At 45.1% G+C, this 20,266-nt stretch overlaps 1 protein-coding gene across 1 annotated transcript; it reads right to left on the bottom strand.

The window, feature by feature from the left end:
* Positions 1–10,721: 10,721 nt before the first annotated feature.
* LOC143858923 (glycosyltransferase BC10-like) lies at positions 10,722–19,140 on the bottom strand. Its single transcript, XM_077369631.1, has 2 exons — positions 17,615–19,140; positions 10,722–11,024 (listed from the first exon to the last, which is right to left on the bottom strand). Exon 1 carries the CDS (start codon positions 18,710–18,712, stop codon positions 17,666–17,668), a length of 1,047 nt encoding a protein of 348 aa, XP_077225746.1. The 5' UTR covers positions 18,713–19,140; the 3' UTR covers positions 10,722–11,024; positions 17,615–17,665.
* Between the last annotated feature and the right edge of the window lie 1,126 nt (positions 19,141–20,266).

Genomic DNA, 20,266 nt, shown 5'->3' with positions numbered 1-20,266 from the left:
AGGTGGTTTTCCACTAGGGCGGGTCCATGGTTGGAACTGATCTCCACACCAAATTGGACGCGCCGGAGTGCACCACTGCCGCTCTCTAAGTCTGCAAACACTTAGGCTGAGAGCTAAGTCTGCAAACACTTAGAGTCTTTTGGCGTCTAGCGATTGCGCCATGTCCTGTCCGGCTTAGGCGCTAGACGGCCAGGCCGGGCAGGTCTTTGAGGTCTAGCGATTGCGTCATATCCTGTCCGGCTTAGGCTGTGGACGGCCAGGCCGGGCAGGTCCTTTAGGTGGTTTTCCACTAGAGTGGGTCCATGGTTGGAACTGATCTCCACACCAAATTGGACGCGCCGGAGTGCACCACTGCCGTTCTCTAAGTCTGCAAACACTTAGAGTGAGAGCTAAGTCTGCAAACACTTAGAGTCTTTGATTGGAGGAGCTGGCATATATTAGTGACTCAAAAATGAGGGACACTGTTTAGTGACAACTCCACTTTATTTCTCTTTGAAATTTAATTACAGAGGTTCTTTACAGGCCTTCAAAGGCAAGAGAAAAGACTATTGATAATATATTCAGAGATTTCTGGAATTCCAGGCGTGCGGCAGCAGCTGCTCGTCAAGTGTCTCTAGCCGGTAGCTTCCTGGACGGATGACCTCTTTGACTCGGTACGGCCCTTCCCAAGTCGAAGAGAGTTTGCCCACCCTTCTTGGCTGGGAGACGGCCGCTTTCCTCAAAACTAGGTCGCCTGTGCGGAACTCCCTTGGTCGGATCTTCGCATCATGGTATCTAGACACCTTCTGCTTATATGCTGCGGCTCTGATCTGAGACTCCTCACGGATTTCCTCAAGCAGGTCGAGGTTGACGCGGAGCCCGTCCCCATTGAGCTGTTCATTGAAGTCAACAATTCTTGGGGAGGGAATGCCGATGTCAACAGGAATCACAGCCTCTGTTCCGAAGGAGAGATTGAAAGGCGACTCACCCGTTGCAGTGCGTGGGGTAGTCCGATACGCCCAGAGCACATGGTACAGCTCGTCAGCCCAGCGTCCGGCCTTATCATCCAGTCTTTTCTTTATCCCCTGCAGCAGAGTCCTGTTCGTCACTTCGGTCTGTCCATTTGTCTGAGGATGTGCCACGGAAGTGAACCTTTGCTCAATCTTCAGATCTGAACAAAACTTTCTGAAGTTCCTTGAGTCGAACTGCTTGCCATTGTCTGTTATGAGGACCCGGGGTATCCCGAATCTGCACACCACTGATTTCCAGAAAAAGTTCTGGACGCTCTGCTCGGTGATCTTGGCCAGAGGTTCAGCTTCTACCCACTTAGTAAAGTAGTCGATGGCGACAACGACGAACTCGTGGCCTCCGGAGGCCGGCGGAAAAGGACCTAAAATGTCCATTCCCCAGATAGCAAAAGGTAGAGGGCTGATAATCGGGGCCATTGGCACGGCCGGCTGGTGAACGGCTGGGGAGAATTTCTGACACTTCTCACACTTCTTCACAAGGCTCAGAGCATCTTGTCTTAGTGTAGGCCAGTACAGGCCTCTTAGAAGGACTTTGATGGCGAGGGCCTTGCCCCCAAGATGCTCTCCACAAATCCCTTCATGGGTCTCTCGCAGGGCATACAGGGCATCAGTTGGCCGGAGACACTTCAAGTACGGGAGGGTGTAAGATCTCTTGTACAGAGCTTCGCCGTCAAGTGAAAACCTTGCTGCCCGCTGTACGATTTTACGGGCCTCTTTTTCTCTCCGGTGAGCTCTCCGCTGCGCAGATATCTGATGATCTCATCCATCCAGCACGGCTCATCGTCGATCTACATTACTACGACGGGCTGGCCATCAATACTGGAGGTTTTTAGGAACTCCATACGAATTTCTCTGAGAGCGGTGTAGCCCGATGCCGCTAGCTTTGAGAGCACATCGGCCTTTGCATTTTCAGTCCGGGGGACTCTGATGACCTCAAAGCTTCCGAACTTACTGGCCAGGCTACGCACCCTTTGCAGATACTTGATCATTCGCTCTTCACGGGCCTCATATACTCCTTGGATCTGGCACACAACTAACTGTGAATCGCAGTACGCCTTCAGTCTCTGAGCGCGGGCCTGAATGGCGAGGTTCATTCCGACGATGAGCGCTTCGTACTCTGCCTCATTGTTTGACGCACGGAAACCAAACCTCAGGGCGTAATTCAGGACAAAGTCCTCTGGTCCTGTGAGAACTAGTCCGGCACCGCTGCCACTTTTGTTTGAAGATCCGTCGACATACACCTCCCAGAGCGGCTCTTCAGAACACGGAAGCGGGCTGGTTGGTGGAGCTGCACTCTCAAGCCCGGGAAGCGGAACCGCTTCGGCTTCGATCTGCTGCTCGGGTATAACCGGTTCTGCTTCCAAAGGAGGCGCTGCTTCCGACCCGTGGTCTGATCACTGGCCTGGGCAGATATTTGATGTCAAACTCGCTGAGCTCTACGGCCCACTTCACAAGTCGGCCTGAAGTGTCTGGACGGTGGAGGATCTGCCTGAGGGGCTGTCCCGTCAGGACCTTGATCGTATGCGCCTGGAAATACGGTCTTAACTTTCTGGCCGCCATAACGAGGGCGTATACGAGCTTCTCGACTCGCTGATATCTGGTCTCTGCATCATGGAGGACCTTACTGACATAGTAGATCGGCTTTTGCTGGTGGTACTCCTCTCTGACCAGTACTGCTGCAACTGCCAAAGGTCCCGCTGAGAGATACAGAATCAGCTCTTCTCCTGGCTCTGGCTTGGACAGCAACAGCGGAGAGGACAAGTACTGCTTCAGCTCTTCAAATGCCGCTTGACACTCCGAAGTCCAGGGCGCGATTTTTATACCTTTGACCGCGTTGAAGAACGAAAGGCATCTTTCCGTGGACTTAGAGATGAACCGCCCCAGGGCAGCCACTAACCCGGTCAGTCGCTGTACTTCTCTGATAGTTCTGGGCGGAGTCAGCTCCATCACCGCCTTGATTTTCTCAGGATTTGCCTCTATCCCTCTCTGGCTTACCATGAAGCCCAGAAACTTGCCTGCTCCGACGCCGAACGTACACTTGGTCGGATTGAGCTTCATGTTGTGCTCCCTCAAGACTTGAAACGCTTCTTTGAGGTCTGCAACATGATTGCAGGCAGCTCTGCTCTTGACCAGCATATCGTCCACATATACTTCCATATTGCGGCCGATCTACTCCTTGAACAGCCTGTTGACGAGCCGCTGGTAGGTGGCCCCTGCGTTCTTCAGTCCAAAAGGCATAACCCGATAGCAATAAGTCCCCTGATCGATTACAAAGGATGTCTTCGGAATGTCGGACTCATGCATTCTGATCTGATTATATCCTGAGAAGGCGTCCATGAAGCTTAGCAGCTCGTGACCTGCAGTAGCGTCGATGAGCTGATCGATCTTTGGGAGCGGGCTGTCCTTCGGGCAGGCCTTATTCAGGTCTGTAAAATCTATGCAGGTCCTCCACTTCCCATTAGACTTCTTCACCATCACCACATTCGCGAGCCAGTCCGGGTACTGGATCTCGCGGATGAAGTCGGCCTTCAGAAGCCTTTCCACCTCTTCTCTGATGGCCCTTCGCCTCTCCGGTGCAAAGTGTCTCCTCTTCTGTTTTACGGGCTTGCAGGTCTGATCAACCCCGAGCTCATGGGTGCTAATTGCAGGGTCGATGCCGGGCATGTCTGAAGGAGCCCAGGCAAAGACATCTGCATTGGCTCTGAGGAACTGAGCAAGATCCTGCTGCGCGGCCTCTGACAGGGCAGAGCCGATCTGGACAACCCTCTGGTCGTCATTGCTGTACAACAGGATAGATATAAGGTCCTCGGTCGGTTCATTTACTATGATCTGGGCTTCATCCCTTAGATCAAACAGCTCGATTGGCAGAGACTCGGACGCATTCTTCCCTTTCAATGCCGCTGCATAGCACTGCCTCGACTGGGGCTGATCCCCTATGATTTCCCCTATACCTCCTGGTGTAGTGAACTTCATCTTCTGATGATAGGCGGAAGGAACAGCTCGAAGGAGATTCTGGCCGGGGCGTCCCAGGATAGCATTGTAGGCCGACTTGGCCCTTACCACCAAGAAGTTCACCATGGCGAAGGACTGGCAGGGCGGCTCCCCGATAAGAACTGGAAGCTCGATCTGCCCTTCAACTTTGACAACTTCTCCGGAGAACCCGAACAGATCAGAGTTGGCCGGCCTCAGACGGTCAGTTCCGATCAGCATCTGCTCGAAGGCGTGATAATAGAGGATGTCTGCGGAGCTCCCGTTGTCGACCAAGATCTTCTTCATTTCCCAGTTCGCCACCAGCATGGTGATGACCAGGGCATCATCATGCGGGAGGATCAGGCCGTCGAGATCTGCATCTGAAAAGGATATCTCGTTCTCTAGCCTGGCCTTCTTACTGCAGGTATGGACGGCGTTGACCTGCCGGGCATAAGTCCTGCGGGCTGATGAAGAGGTTCCTCCCGCGGTCGGCCCTCCTGAAATGGTACCAATAACACCATGAGGTTGAGGTTGAGGTACCTGAGGAGGGGGGCTGGCCGGCGCAGGAGCTTGGATGCGGTCGCCCAGAGGTTGAGCGCCCCGGGGGCTTCTGCCTCTGTTCCTCGGCTTGTCCTTGCGCTCTCTTCTGTTGTCATCATTTTTTAAGTACCTTCCGAGATACCCTCTGCTGATCAGCTGCTCGATCTCCTCCTTCAAATGAAGGCACGCGTTGGTGTCATGACCGTGGTCCTTGTGGAACCTGCAGTATTGGGACATGTTTCTTTTCCCCGACGAGGTCTGCCTCTCCGGCCACCGGATGAAATCCTCTTCCCGAATGGCTGCCAGGATCTGTGCTCTGGACGCGGTCACCCGCGTGTAATGCTCTCTCGGGTGGGGGCTTCTCCCCTTTCGGGAAGGGCTTCTCTCCTTGCGGGAAGGGCTTCTCTCCTTCTTCTGAGATTTATCATCCCTACGCTGCTTGGTAGGGTTCTTCTCCTCAGGCCTTCTCTTGCTAGCAGAGTCCAGGGCGGCGAGAGTTTCCTCCACCGAGATGTACTCCTCCGCCCCGGCCATCAGGTCTGCGAGGGACTGCGGATTGCGCCGGGCCACTGCTCGTCTGAAGTCAGTTGATCGGGCGCCGGCCAGAAGGGCATTCGTGGCCGCGGAGGGATCCAGGTTGGGAACCTGAAGGGCTTCCCTATTAAAGCGACCAACGAACACTTTCAAGGCCTCATCATCTCCCTGCCTGAGGGCCATCAGCGAAGCCGTCGTCTTCCTGGGTCTTCTGCTGCTCATAAAGTGACGGGCCAGGTCGTCCCCAAAGTCATCAAAATTGTCCACGGACCTGGGTTTGAGCCGCGAGTACCAGTCCCTCGCGGCTCCAGTCAATGTGGTGGGGAATGCCCGGCAAAGGAATCCATCCGACGCCCCGTGGAGGAGCATTGTAGTCCTGAAAGTCTCCAAGTGGTCCACGGGTTCGGTGGTCCCGTCATACTGCGAAATCTGCAGCATCTTCCAGCCCGCGGGGGCTGCCGCGCTGAGCACTCTGTCCAAAAATGGGGGAGCGCTTGTGAAGATCCGGGAGGCAGGCCGACCCTGCTCTCTGGCGAGCTCTTCAATCCGGTGGTCCATCTGCTGGATCCTTAGTAACATCGGGTCGTCTCTCTTCTCTGCCCGGTGGACGGGCCTCTCTCTTCTTGCCGGCGGGCTCATAGCAGGGCCGGACTCCTTCGCCGGTGCCGCGACCCTTCCCCGTGCGTGGGGTCTCTCCTGCTGCCATGCCTTTGTACGGAGGGAGATCGTGACCGGTGATGTAGGCGAGGCTCGGGGCGCACATGCTTGTCCCGGGAGAGGTGATCTCGTCTTGTGGAGTGACGAGTCTGTTCCCGGGGCAGGGGCGTGTGCTCTCTGCGGGAGCTTCCCCTCCTCTGGGTGGGCTGAGAAGCCTCGACTGGGTGCTGCTGGAGTGCGGGGGCCGGATTCCTGAACTGCGCAATCACAGCTGTCATTTCTTGGAAAAGGGCCCGCATCTCCCTTGGGGTCGGGGTAGGGTCTGAGTGGTCCGAGCGGGTCGGACTTTGCTCCCCTACCGCCCCGGCCTCTATCTGCTAGGCCAGTCGCTCGCTTCTTCCTTCGCGGGGGATTGTAGCCCGGGTCGTCCGGGAGGTTGGCACATGCTTTCCGTTTTTCCCTACCATTGCTTGAGTGAGGTTCCGAACAGCTTTTTGTTTCGGGGTCCCACGGATGGCGCCAAATCTGTTAGGTCTAAAATTGGTAACAGGTTATGGTAGGGCCGGAAGGGCTGATCTGACAAGCCACAACTGAAGGGCTAATGGAGTCCTGCGCTGCACAAGGGCACAGACAAGAATACAAAGGGTCAGAAGACCAACCCGGAGTGGTGCTCCGGACGGGCGCTTCGACACTCAAGTAAGTATGAGCAGGAGTGCAGAGCAATGTCAGAGTAAAAAGCTTAGGGTTTTCATCTCAGATCCCTCACCTTAGCACAAGTGAAGGCTATTTATAGTGGTTCTGAGCCACCTGTCCAGGACAGGTGGTAGCCCCTGTATGGACCAGGTCTCATACCTAGGAGGGGCAGGTGGAAGTCCCCGATTGGTCCAGGTGTCATACCTAGCAGGGACAGGTGTTGGCTTTGCAGTGGTCCCTGTGAGGGCCACGTGTCAACAGCCGATTGGTTGCAGATTTTGAACCCCATCACTCTGTAATGTGAGAAATTAGATGTTCCACATATCTCCTTTTCCTCTTTTTTTTGTAGAGGTTCAACATCATTCATGTATCTACAAACATAGATGTTGACGGCCTCATCAGCTAATGCTTCCCCAACACCGTAGTACTACTGTTGTTTGTTTTGTGATACCAGAGATGAACTTAAGGGGTTCTTAACCAAAGGACTAGCTGCATAGCTAGTTATTGAAACTTCAAGAGGGATGCGATTGAAGCTTACCACATAGAATCACTAATAATATTAACCAAACCAATATGACTAGAGATCCCGAGAGCGAGATTTAATGAGTGAGAAAAAAATTATTCTACTGATTGTCACTCATGAAATACCCCCCCAGTCACCCCACTCACGCACCCACGCGCGCACACACCTTTTTTTCTAGTTTGGGAGGCCCCCTTTAGTGTATTTATGATTTCACTTTTACAATAGAGGGGCTGCCTCAAGTAGAAAAAAGGGTGAATATATCATTTCCCTAACAATATTGCGTGTGATACACAGTTCAAGATATAATTCTCCACTAACTCGTGCTACTACATTACGTGAAGGTTCAAGTCCCCAATACACCTTTGCCTATTACACAATATTTTATTTGCACGTACTTGATTTATGTGAGAAATTTATTAGTTTATAATTTACCTTTATTCCTAGCTCCGCTCCTGCCTGGTGGTCACGGGTTCGAATCACGGAAATAGCCTCCCTGCAAAGCAGAGGTAAGTCTGCGTACATCTAGCCCTCCCTAAACCCCGCAACGGCGGGAGCCTCGTGCACTAGGCTGCCACCTTTATCAACTTTATATGATTTAAAATAAGATTTCGATGTGCTTTTATTTTGAATCAAAATTTAGTAGAAATTAAACATGTTTTTCTGGTTGCTTTTTTATCCCAAGTTATATTTCCACAATGGAAAGGGGGAAAAGTTGTTGTGGGCTTAAAAATTGGATACTATTTAAAAATGTTGCTTATGCTATTGTTCTCAGTGTGCCCTATCTTCAAATCCTACAACCACTTCTCTAGTATCCCTTGCATCATTATTATTATTATTATTATACAAATTTGCCCTGTTTATAGGTCAACCTTTAGGATTAATATATTGATTGGGTTTATATGGTTCTATTAGACATCTTAAAATCTTTACTTTTGTTCAACCTAAATTAAAGTTGAGTAGGAGGCTTCTTTCATTTCATAATAGACCAAACCCTCTTATCCAAGGTATCACAAAACAGAGAATTTATATGATGGGTGGCCGTGAAAACACGTGAAGTCTTGGAAAACAGGTATGGCCCACTTTTTTTGATGATCCAAACAGTTCATCTGTTTGCGCACAACGTAGATAGGTTGTGCCCCAAAAATCATTTCCATTGGATGATCCTAACCCTCCAATTTGAACTGATCTGAATATGGAGATTTCCAAAAACCATTTATGGAATCTTCTACAGATCGGAGGGTTAGGATCATCCTATGGAAATGATTTTTGGGGCACAACCTATCTACGTTGTGCCCAGACAGATGAACGGTTTGGATCATAAAAAAAAAGTGGGCCATACCTGTTTTCCAAGACTTCACGTGTTTTCACGGCCACCCATCATATAAATTCTCCACAAAACATGCCTATGCTTCATGTCCTCGAGATTTGAGAAAAAATTTCCTCTCCTTGATTTGTAAGAACAAATTCGAACTTTTAAGTTCAGCAAGTTAAATAGGATAGAAATTCGTATGTTGGGTTTAGTACCACAGGTCTTTACTTCTATGAATAATCTTTTCCCAAGGCCATGTTTGGCAACCATAAATTTTTTTTTGATTAAGTTTATCTAAGTGTGGTGAGAGGGGTAAGGACTAAGGAGGGAGGGGCTCAAGAGGGCGTGAGGTGAGAGTAAGTTAGATGGATTCATCTAACTTAATTACTAAATTTAGATGGATTCATCTATATCACAATCATTTTACACAATTAATTCTAGCTAATTAATCAATTATTTTCGGCTACCATGTTCTGATAATTGCACTAACTCATCTTGTCTCTTATTATTTAAACAGCTTTTAAAGGTTATTACTGTTCCCGATATCAGCATGTAATTAAGCTGAATTTGTGCAATTATTAAAACATGATGGTGCCAATATCATCCTTGTTGTCAGTTAATAATAATATTTTATCATATCTAGTAACGGAATCTCACCGAAAAGAAAATTTGATTATACAGCATGTAATTAAGTTTAATTTTTTTTTATTTCTTATGTGAGAACAAAATGGGCCTTTCAAAATGATGGCATTAGCTTACCCAATTATTGATAAAGACACTTTCTCAAATTAATTCAAAGCCAAGAAAATCTCTTTGTTCGATCAATGTGAGGTGGGTATTGATGTGGAAAGTTATCTTCCACTTATAAATCTGATAATAAATATTATTTATTATTCTTATTTTACTACAAAATATCTATAAGTCAAATGAGGATAGGGATATCTTTTGACTATTATAAGTTATAGTATAATGATAGTTGTTAATTGTGGGACATTTTTCTTTGGAGATGTGGGGCCCACTATATTAGAGGGACCCATCTATTTTTATGCCTTGTTTTAAACTTTGAAAAATCTTAAAATTATTTATAAATAGGGATTTGCCAGCGTCCATCGCAGAAGGCACTTCGTGGATGAGCTGTTGCATGTGAGAGCAGCCACCTCGTGAATGAAGACAAAATCTACTGAAAATTGAGCCTATGTAGCAGCTCTCACATGCAACAGCCCATTCGTGAAATGCCTTTTGCGATGGAACCTAGGAAATCCCAAATAAATATGGTAAGAAACTCAAAATTATTGAAAAATACACTGTAGTGTAAACTAAACTAAAATTCTATAAAATCTTCTTAGGCAGCTCTCACATGCAACAGCCCATTCATGAAATGCCTTTTGCTATGGAAGCTAGCAAATCCCGAATAAATATAGTAAGAAACTCAAGATTAATGAAAAATATACGGTAGTGTAAACTAAACTAAAAAAATTCTATAAAATCTTCTTCCTCCTATCTATAATGATAGTTTCAAAACTCTCCCACATCAACCGTTGACTCGCCCGAGTCGACTCCTTTTTGAACATCGGTCGCTTTTTTGTCAGAGTCCACAGTTTGCATTACAAAATCAATCAAGCGTCACACTGAGTCAAGTAGGATTTGCTTTGGCAGCATTTTCACCTGCATCCGCATTTTAAAACACTGCCTATAATTATGGATGCATTACAAACCATCCATCACTTGGGGGAGCTTGTAAGGGTTGGGGGAAACTCTTGATTCTAGAAATAAAATTCCATGAAAAGAAATAAATAAGGCGAGTCTTAGAAAAGTCATCTTCCAATGAATACTCTCTTCAGAGAGTCTTCTACCTTAAATCCAAATTGGGCAAACTTGGATCTAGGGGAAACAAAACGATATGGTAACAAAGGTCCCAAGAACTACTAGGAATTTTTTCTCTCTCTAGAAAGTAGGAAATTTTTCGATTTTTTTTTAAAAAATATTCCCATGAAAAAGACTTAGCCAAACATTTAGAAACACTTTTTTTTTTTTTTGAAAAATATTTTTTAATAAAATTTTACTTACACTTGATACCATCAATCAAATGAGCTAATCAGGTACATGTGTGTGGAACATATGAACAAATGACAACTAATAAGGATAAATTGCCGAGAGAGAGAGAGAGAGATGGCTTGGATTTATTGAAGAAAAAATGGTTTCATTCTTTCACACTAGGTCTTTGGGAGGAATATAAAGTAGGTGGTGTGGATACCAAAACAAGGTAGTGCAAATATTAATCAGCTACTACTAGAAAATCTCTTTCCAACGAAAATTGGGTGGGAAAAGGGCAGATCTCGACAAGGATTTCTCTGGTCAGTGATTCCCTCAACCTCACTCAAAGCCACCTCCATTGCAAACAAAACACTAAAAAAAGAGAAAAGACAGTTCAAACATTCACAAAAGAGAGAAGAGGAACAAAAGGAAAAAGAGGACAAAAGAAAAAAGGTGACAGAAAAAAGCAATGGCTTGTACTGCTTTTTCTATTAGAGGCAGAAAGAGAGAGCACTCAATTCACACGTATACATATCTTACATTACAAAGAAAAAGAACCAACTTGGGTTTGATTGATCCAGTAGTAGTAGTAGTAGCAGGTGGGGTTTTTTTTTTTTTTTTTTCCCGACTTAGGATGCTCTCTTTCTTTATCCCAAGAGATGGAATCCACACCTTTGTCTACGTGTATATGTAAGAGAGAGAGAGGAGGGAGAGAGGCAGTGAACCTTATTCTCTTTTGTCGCCACTCTGACTTCTCCTGCAAATAAGGGCAAACAGGAGAGTCAACAACACTGTTACCATGAAATGTTCAACAGAGGACAGAGATGTGGGTGGAAATATCATTTCTCTAATAAATACATTTGCCTTGATATGGGAGCACATCGGGACAGTTTCGAGTGTCATTCATTGAGGTGGGCACTTACTGCATACACCAACTTCATTCATTGAGGCGAAACAACAATTACTCCAAAAGCTTAAGCTGTTGAGAGTGGTGTTATTCAATCATTTATACTTCAACACTCACTCTCATGGGGCCCCTCTTTTTTACTTTGGCCCTACACGCAGCACATGTGGCCCCTCTTTGGGTTCGCTGTACACTTGAAATTTTAAATATCAAGGAGCTCTTGGGTTATTCAACAAAGGACCTCCCATGAGGCAATAGTATATCATAAGTGATTTGTTTTGAGAAAGTAATTTGTTTCACTTAATGGGGGTTCCACACAAAAGGCAAATATCCCACACCTTGAAAAAGTGCATGGATGTGGGCCTCGTAAGGACATGGGCACCCTCCCCTTGGGAGCGAACAACGGACCTCCGGGGTTCCAACAAGTAGTATGGGGCAAAAGCAAAGATCTCACACAGGAAAAGTGAAAGAATGTGGAAGGGCTTATAAGGACTTGGCACTCCCTTAATGGCTAGCTTTTAAGGGTGAGTTCTAATTGGGTCCTTATGAGGAATATGAAATATATTTTTTTGGTAAGTGATGATACCGAAAGTTGGTCCCTTGATCCAGGGGTTGGTAGAACTCCAATCTGTGATATGCGCTCACAGAGTTATTTGAGGTTTTCCGAGGTTGAAGATGAAGTGAAGGGATCCAAAAAACGGGGATCTAGGTACCTTCGAGCGTGGGGGCTTTTTTAGGGAGAGGGGCTCCTACACCGTGATTCAGTGTGAAAGCTACGTGTCACGGCTCTATTGGCAAAGAGGTGATGATGGCGTGACGCTGTATGGAAAGCCCCTTTTTGCCTCTGGTGACGGCATGTGTCAATGAAAAGGTGGACAGGGAATGGGGACCAGAGGGGGTGGCTTTGCCGCGTGCCGAGGCCTTTTAGGGAGAGGGGCTCCTACACCGTGATTCAGTGCGAAAGCTACGTCTCGCGGCTCTATTGGCAGAGAGGTGATGATGGCGTGACGCTGTATGGAAAGCTCCTTTTTGCCTCTGGTGACGGCATGTGTCAGTGAAACGGTGTCCAGGGACATGGGGAACAGAAGGGGTGGCTTTGCCACGTGCCGGGGCCTTTTTTTCTTTTTTTCTTTTTTTCTTTTTTTTTTTTTTGGGGGGGGGGGGGGGGGGGGGGGGGCTTTACCGATTTTACCCATAAGAGTAGGTAAGCTGGGGTTTGGTGGGGACCCCTACCCCTACCGGTTTATTATATAAAGAGAAAAATGTTACATTCATGAGTACAAGACACCATCCAGCTCGAAATACATGAGAGAGGGGATCCAAAAGCTCGGGCTAGATAACCATAACACTAAACCTAAGAGATTACTCTTGAGTTACATAGTCTACTAGCTTGATGGGAGCATGTTGGGATCTTTGGGAGCGTCTTAAGAAATTCTTCTTGCTTCATTGTCCTCATCCACCAGAAGTGCAAAACTATTTTTGGTCATGTTGGATTGTGGCAATTTGGGTGAAATGTTCATTTCTTCATTCTATCATGTTTTTTCTTTTGTCCACTCTCTCTCTACTTTTCCATCACCTTTGGTCATTCTTAGATTTATTGATTTCCTCACTTGCTTTGGCTTTCTCTTCATTCTGGCAAATGTTGGTCTTGCAGCAGCTCTCTATTGTGAGATGGAAATCCCTACATATAATGCATGCTTTTGGTTTCCAGTCATATTCAATCCTATTGACGAATTAACTTCCGTAGAAGTTGCAAGATCAATGAAATCTGGGAGAGGGTCTCCTACATCAATTTCAATGCAAGTCATGCGTAGCTTAGTCTCGTTGATTCGGCGGTCTGGATATCCATGTACAATGGTTTTCCTATGGAGCTGGCAATCTTGCTCGAACCCTTCGGGATCCAAAATTTAATGCTTCGTTTGGTTGAACAAAAGCTCAGCAGCCGTCGGAATTTGGCTTGGATTTGGCATGCCATTCTACATTTGGTTGTCAAAATAGCATTGGACTATCTTAGATGTCTCCCATGTAATAATCACTTTTGTGCTGACGTGGATTCCTTGTCCCATTCTTATGACTTTTAAAGCAGATCCTTCCAAAAGCAAAGAATTTTGGTTTAATTTTCTAGGGAATGATGCTCTCTCTCTCTCTCTCTCTCTCTCTCTCTCTCTGAATTGGTAATGACAACCCTTCTTATTCTCCTACTCTTCGAGGATATGCCATGCAACCAAGCACTACTTACACTATTCTCCGAGGTAATTCAAGACAAATCAAAATGCTTGTCTCCTCCCTTTTGACTCCTTTTGACTTCTTATTCCACTACTCTCCGAGCCACCCCCGAGCAACCAAACAGGCCCTAACGTGTAGGCCTGGAAGACGGATCCAGATAGGGATAGAATTAAGCTTTAGCTTTTCCATATATATATGTCTGGCTTCCATCTCCTGCGAATTAGGGCCCCCCATCCCCCATAGTTGTGGTCTACATTCTCTAATACCTAGGTACAATCTTTTGGGTTGCTGAATTTAAACAAGAAGAAACCATTATTCAAGGCAAAGAGTTGAAATTCGCCCTTTAGCTTCCATTTTTTGGTGAGATAATCTTTTAATGCCATGAAGTATGTTCTTCTTCCAAGAAAATACCCAACTAGAATATTTTCCCATCTGTCCTCATCTTCTTGTAGCTCTTCATTTGAGAATTTGATCTTCGTGTTTCCTTCAATATCTCAAGAAGGTGCGATGTATGTGAGCTGAGACGAGGCTGTTTGCTTTGGTTGTTTTGCAAACAAAGAACTCTACGGCCAGGCAAAGTTTTTCTTCGAAGATCTGGTTTCTTTTTTTGAAGATTTGTTTGCTTTATTGCCCGGAGGATCGTTTTGAATTCAATGATGGTGTGCTAAGTTCTTCACCGATCTCCTTCAAAAATTGCTCTCATTTTGAATCCAACGTCTTTGTGCCTCAGTTCTTCTATCTCCTTCGAGAGTTGCTCTTTTTCTTACTCCGTCAAGAGCACATCCAGCAAAAGGCGCTGAGGATTGGGGGATTTGCAAGATTCATGCAGATGTTCAGAAAGCACACATTGCTCTGATGATACTAAACGGATCAGAATCATGGACCCAGACGAGATTCAACCCGACCACTAAACCCAGAAACCCTTTCATACGTGTAGAGAAGAGGGATTGAAGTGGAAGAACGGGTTATGTCCTTTAAAAGAGACAAAAATCTGATCTTGCGAAAGGAAGAAGAGAATCGATCCCTAGATTTATCAGAAAACCAAAATATCACGATTTCTAAGTTTTTCCCATCGTCCCTTTTTCTCTGCTTTCTTCCACTACAACCCTCGGACAGAGGGAGTCTTGTTAATATCTATGAAGCATGGGTGCAGGTACGACACAACACGACACGGGTACGTGGGTACGTGATTTTTCAAAAAAAAAAAAAGAGGGTGCGGGTACGTTCAGGTACACCGAATATAATAATATATTTGAATATTTTATTATATATTTATAAAAATTTAAAACAATAAATAATTGGAGAGCAATCAAATAACAATAACATCATCAAAATGAAAAATTCTAATATTACTCTTCATTTCATAAATGATTAAGTTTCATATTTCCTAACATGAGGCATCAATACATCATTCATTAGAAGAAAAAAAGTCTGTCGCCTTGACCAGTGTGTTGACCAGTGCCTGACAAGATGAATAATTTTTAGAAACCAAATTATAAGATTTTTTATACCGGACTTTTGGGATATAATAATGTTTGGACATGATAGATTTTATGAATTTTTAAAATTTGAAAAATACCCCGCCGTTTGGAAGTTACGAAAGTTAAAATTTTGACCCGACCCTTTTTCTTCGAATTTTGTACTAGAATAGGAGAGTTGACTTTTTTTCCTTTTAGATTTGGATCTTAAAACTATTTTTAATAAATCCAAATGGGGGGTATTCCGTTATTTACATGTAAATCTTAAGTAAATGGATATTTACTTAAGTGGTTTACATGTGGATACTAAGTACAGGAGAGGAGAGAGAAGAAGCAGGAAAGATTTACACCAAATGATAGAAGCAGGATGTGTCGGGTACGCGTGGGTGCGCACCCGACATGCACCCAACAACCAAAATTGGGTTTTTTTTCCTTTCTAAATATGGGTATGTACCCGGGGCGTATCCAAACGTACCCGCACGCAATACGTGTAGGGTACGGGAGCCCAGGAGAGTACCGTGCTTCCTAGGTTAATATCAATAGCAACCTCGGATTGGAACATATCAAGCGCCTGAGAAACAAATGAGAAGCCTTTGCGCTATCGCCAAATCCCGAAGAATGGGAGTTCTTCTCTGGTTGTGGAGGGATGGGAGCCGATCCACAACTAGAGTTATCAGCAAAAATCTCTCCTCTGACACGCCCCTCGATTTCACTCGGACTCATTTCTCCATAAGCAGATCTATGCGATGGTGTTCGTCCATGGAACCCCTCCATGCCCGAAGATCTTCACCTCCTCCTTCCATCCCCTTCCAAATATCATATCTCCACCCATTTGCCAGCATTTTCACTTACTTTTATTCTTTTCATTGAAAATGAATTTATTTCCAAAAAAAGACAAACAAAATGTGGAAATGTAGCAGTCCCTCATCCAATTCCTTCATTAAATAATCTACACAGCTCCATTTTGGCAATTGTAACAACCCAAGAATAGGAAATGGATGAGTGGTTGTTCTGAAATAAGGCGCTCCCAAGTGTACTCCCCTCAAGTAGACTCTTCCCCCGGGATTTATCAAGTTCAACTTTGATGGGTCTGAGTTTGGGAACTTCAGTCATAAGATGGTACCAAATGGGTCTTTCCGGTCATTTTAGACAATCGAATTCAATTAATGCGGAAGTGCTATTACTGCTTTACGTTTTGTGGAGTAGGGGACCTCGACCTGGACCATCCCATTATTGAGAAACTCCCTATTGCTCTGTTTGGTTACGTTTTTTTGAGTAAAATAGCAGGGAATGTAATTCTCCTGATTACCCGATGGGTGTTTGATAGGGATTTACCAAAAATTGAAATTTTGACCGCCGGTTATGTCGGGCGATTGTCGGTGACGTGTAACCCTCGAAATTCGCCGGACGAATTTCTCAAAATCAAAGGAAAAATGGGAGAATTTCTCAGGAAAATTCTTTTTCACCGTAATTGTCATAACTTTTTACTTTTGCTTGTAGTTTTTCCGTATTGTCATATCTTATTACATTTTGTTTGTATTTTTTCGTAATTTTCAAACTTTATAACCATTTCTCCGTAATGTTTCATTTAAAACTTTACAATTTCTGTTATTTTACTTTTTTTTTGTAATGATTACTATTTTTGCTTATTTTTGCTTTTGCTAGCAACCTTTGCCCCATGTGCGCATCTTTGCACCAAGGATGGCCACATGCCAAGAAGTGGAGAAGTTTGCTAGCAAATTCCTATAAAATAAAATAAAAAGGAAATGTAATCAACACTACTGTTTTTTTATGAGGGCACTCTCACTTTATTAAAAGTACGGTATGGCCCACACCATAGGATGATCCAAACCGTCCATTAGATGGGCCATAGCCTAAATAGGTTATGCTCCAAAACTCATTTCCATAGGATGATCCTAACCCTCCAATCTGAATGTTAGAGGGTTGATCCTAACCCTCTATAGATCGGAGGGTTAGAATCAACCTCTGGAAATAATTTTGGGGCATAACCTTTTTAGGCTATGGCCCATCTAATGGATGGTTTGGATAATCCTATGGTGCGGACCATACCGTACTTTTGATAAAGTGAGGAGTGCCCTCATAAAAAACAGTAGTGCTGATAACATTCCCCAAAAAAATCTTAAAAAATACGGTAAAAAAGCTCCTGCACATCTCCTACCCCTAACCAAACAACGTCGGGGAGATTTGCTCACAATCTCCCCGTTGACTGATTTCCTTTTGATTTCCTTTTTATTTCCCTTTGACTTCTTCTTCTCTAAATCCCCCCAACATCTACCAGCATCCAAACAGAGCATAAAGGTGATTTACTAGACCTCGGTCGGGACAATGCGATTAAAGAGATTTTAGACCGAATCAGAGATGGGTATTCATCTCCGAACTAGGGTGGACAGGAAAGCATTGGAGATTTTTTGGAGCTGATATTTACACCCTCCCTTTAATTTTTGCTACATTCCACCCTTCCCCTCCTTCTTTCAGAATTACATGCAAAGGGGGTGCAATTATTGTAAGACGCGTTAGTTCATAAGCCGAACGCGTTAGTTAGCCGAATGAGTGGACCATAGAGAGCGTCTAAAGAACGTCTCACGCATCAACCTCTCATAAAATTATTTCCCAACGCCCCACAAAGAAAACAGTGCAAGTAATTATCACTGAGTCTCTATCAGACTCGGACCGATTCCAGAATGAACTCAGCTAAAAGCTAAACAGAGATGAACATACCTGGTCAATCAATGGCGGGATTGGGATGTGGGTGTAAACAAAAATCTGATTTCAGTCCCTGAAAATGACACTCTTGGCGATCTCCATAAGCGGTTCAAGACACGCCGGAGCGAATTTCCTAGCAAAAAGATATGAATATGTGGAATTGGATCGCCGGAGTTCGTGAATCAGATCCGGCGAGATCTCGGCAGGGCCATAAGTATGTGGGTGGCCCCCAGTACTTCCGGTCCAATTAACCCTAGTGAGTGTAAAATGACTACACCCATTAGGGTCCTCCATTGACAAAAGAGTCGGAAAATAGTGTTCCTCCGGGTAACATGATTCAGTATTCCGGCAAGGCAGCCGGAATTTACGCCATAGCCTCTGGTCTCGGATCACGAGGACGGCGTGATTCCGGGTCAGAATAAAGAACTGAGATCCGACCCGGAAGTCCGAGAACTTCACCTCAGGCAACATAGCATCAGTCCCGCGGGCCGTGTAGCGGTCCCATAGTGTTGGCTCGTCGGAGAGGATCTCGATGAAGCTTCGGTATCGGCGGTGTCGGGGGGTGGATGAGGAGAATTGGGAGGGGGAAGAAAAAAGAGTGTGGTAAACGTAACGAAAGGAGTGGAGAGGGATACAATGTTGGGAAAGGAGGGCGAAAAATGAATTTGAAGGGTCATCTAAAAGGGCGGTGGCGAGGAGACGGCGAGCGGCGGAGATTAGGGTTGGGGAAGCGCGGTGGGTGTGTTTGGAGGCAATGAAACGGTTGCGGAAGACGCCGGTGGGAGGAGAGAGGAGGCGGGTTATGGTGGGGTCGGCGTGGATATAGATGTTGTAGAGTTGGTCTTGGTTGAGGAAGAATTGTTCCCATAGAGGAGAGAAAGTGAGGTTAGAATTGGTGAGGAAGAGGAATGCGATTTTGTTTTGGGAGCGATGGAGGTTTGGGATTGGAGAGGTGGAGGCGAGGGCGGCTCGACGGAAAAGGGCGAGATCGTCGAGCTCGTCGGGGATTGAGATTGGGAGGTTTTTTTGTGGGAGGATTCGCGGGGCGAATAGGAAGAGAAGAGGGAGAGAGAGAAAGATGGCGAAAGAGTAGACGAATGGGGTCGAGAACATGTTAGCCAGACAATATAGGAAAAAAAATAAACGAGTGACCGATCTTACCTGTAAGAAGATGAGTAAAGAAGTGAAGAGAAGGAAATGAGATTGGGGTTGTTTAATAAGAGGGAGTAGTAGAGGGGAGCAAATGAAGGGAGAAACAAGATCTCATGAGGGAGATTAGGGCTTTCCTTGAAAGATTAAAGGGGAGGGGGAATTGGGAATTGGGAAATGGGAGACAGAGAGAAAGGGAAAACACTGGTAGAAGCAAAGAAAAGTTGGGTTGAGGGTTTTTCCATAAAAGGGGGAGAAAAATAGGGTTTTAGTTTGGGAAGAGATAAGGAAAAGGAAAGCGGAAGAAGAAGACTAAGGAAAGGAAGGAGATGAGATGAAATTTGGGGGAAAGTGAGAGAGTGAGATTTGTTTAGTTTTGTTTTGTTGTAATATCGGATTCGGACGAGAATGAGATCTCAATACCTGTTCAGTCGTCCGATCATGACGGCGTTAGAGGACCGTTTCTCTTCCCTGTTTGAAACACGATCTGACATCAGCTAACGCCGTCAATCCTACCGTCAAAGAATCAACCACAAAAATTAAAAAAGAGAAGCGTGGCAGTAGCTCTACTGCTTAAAGTCGTGCTCTACTTAGTTTCAACATTGAATAAGATATAAAGAAACTTAAGAAAATCAGTGTCTTCCAATTTGCATTTTGTCCTTAACGTAGATACTATTCCCTCATACGACCTCAGTCAAACATGTATTTATAAAATGAACAGCTTACGAAAAAAAAAATTTATTTTTAATTAATTGACTTAGAAATAAATTTTAATTAGTTTATATTATGGGTAAAAGACGAATAAGTTGCATGTTAAGTATGAAATGGATGATGACTGGGGTGTACATACGACCCTTTTGCCCTATTCTTTTTCTCTAAAGTTTTTTGGTTTTGTCATCCAAAAGAAGAAAAAAGAAGAATAAGGTGCGAGGAAAAATGAAAAGTGCCGGAAAAAATAGAAAAGAAGAGGAAGAAGAAGGAAAAAAGATTAAATCGGTATAAATCGACTTAAAATGGAGTTAAATCTACAAAAATCAGATCAGATTAACAAGAAATATTAACTACTAGCCAAGGTTAGATTTATCATAGGGTGCAACTCAGGTCGGGTTCAACCGGAATTTTCGGTGGGTTGAATTCGACTTCTCAAAATTTGGGTCAGGTTCAGGTTCGGGTTGGGTTCTGGTTGGGGTATCGGGCAATCCGACCTGACCCAAATCCCAACTAAATTTTGAAACATCCCAAAAATCAAAGTTTATTTCTTTAAAAAATACAGGTTAACCCAACCCAACCCGATCCAAATTGGGAAATCGGCTCGTGTTCAGGAGAATAATAATCAGTTGGCTCGAGTTCGCACCGTCGGGTTGAGAGCCTGGGTGTCGGGTTCAGGTTGGAGGATTAGAGTTTTGGGTTGGCATCAACCCGACCCAACCAGAGCCAAGTTGCACCCCTAATTTATCACCTACTAGGAACTCATGATGGTGAAATTTATCAACAAAAGTGAAGAGTCAAATCGAGAAG

Source organism: Tasmannia lanceolata, unplaced genomic scaffold (genome assembly GCF_043159265.1).
Source record: "Tasmannia lanceolata isolate RefF3 unplaced genomic scaffold, GAP_Taslan_0.1 ptg000029l, whole genome shotgun sequence".
NCBI classification, from domain to species: domain Eukaryota; kingdom Viridiplantae; phylum Streptophyta; class Magnoliopsida; order Canellales; family Winteraceae; genus Tasmannia; species Tasmannia lanceolata.
Note: the sequence above shows the minus strand (reverse complement) of the source record. Positions and strands in the feature narration are given on the sequence as shown.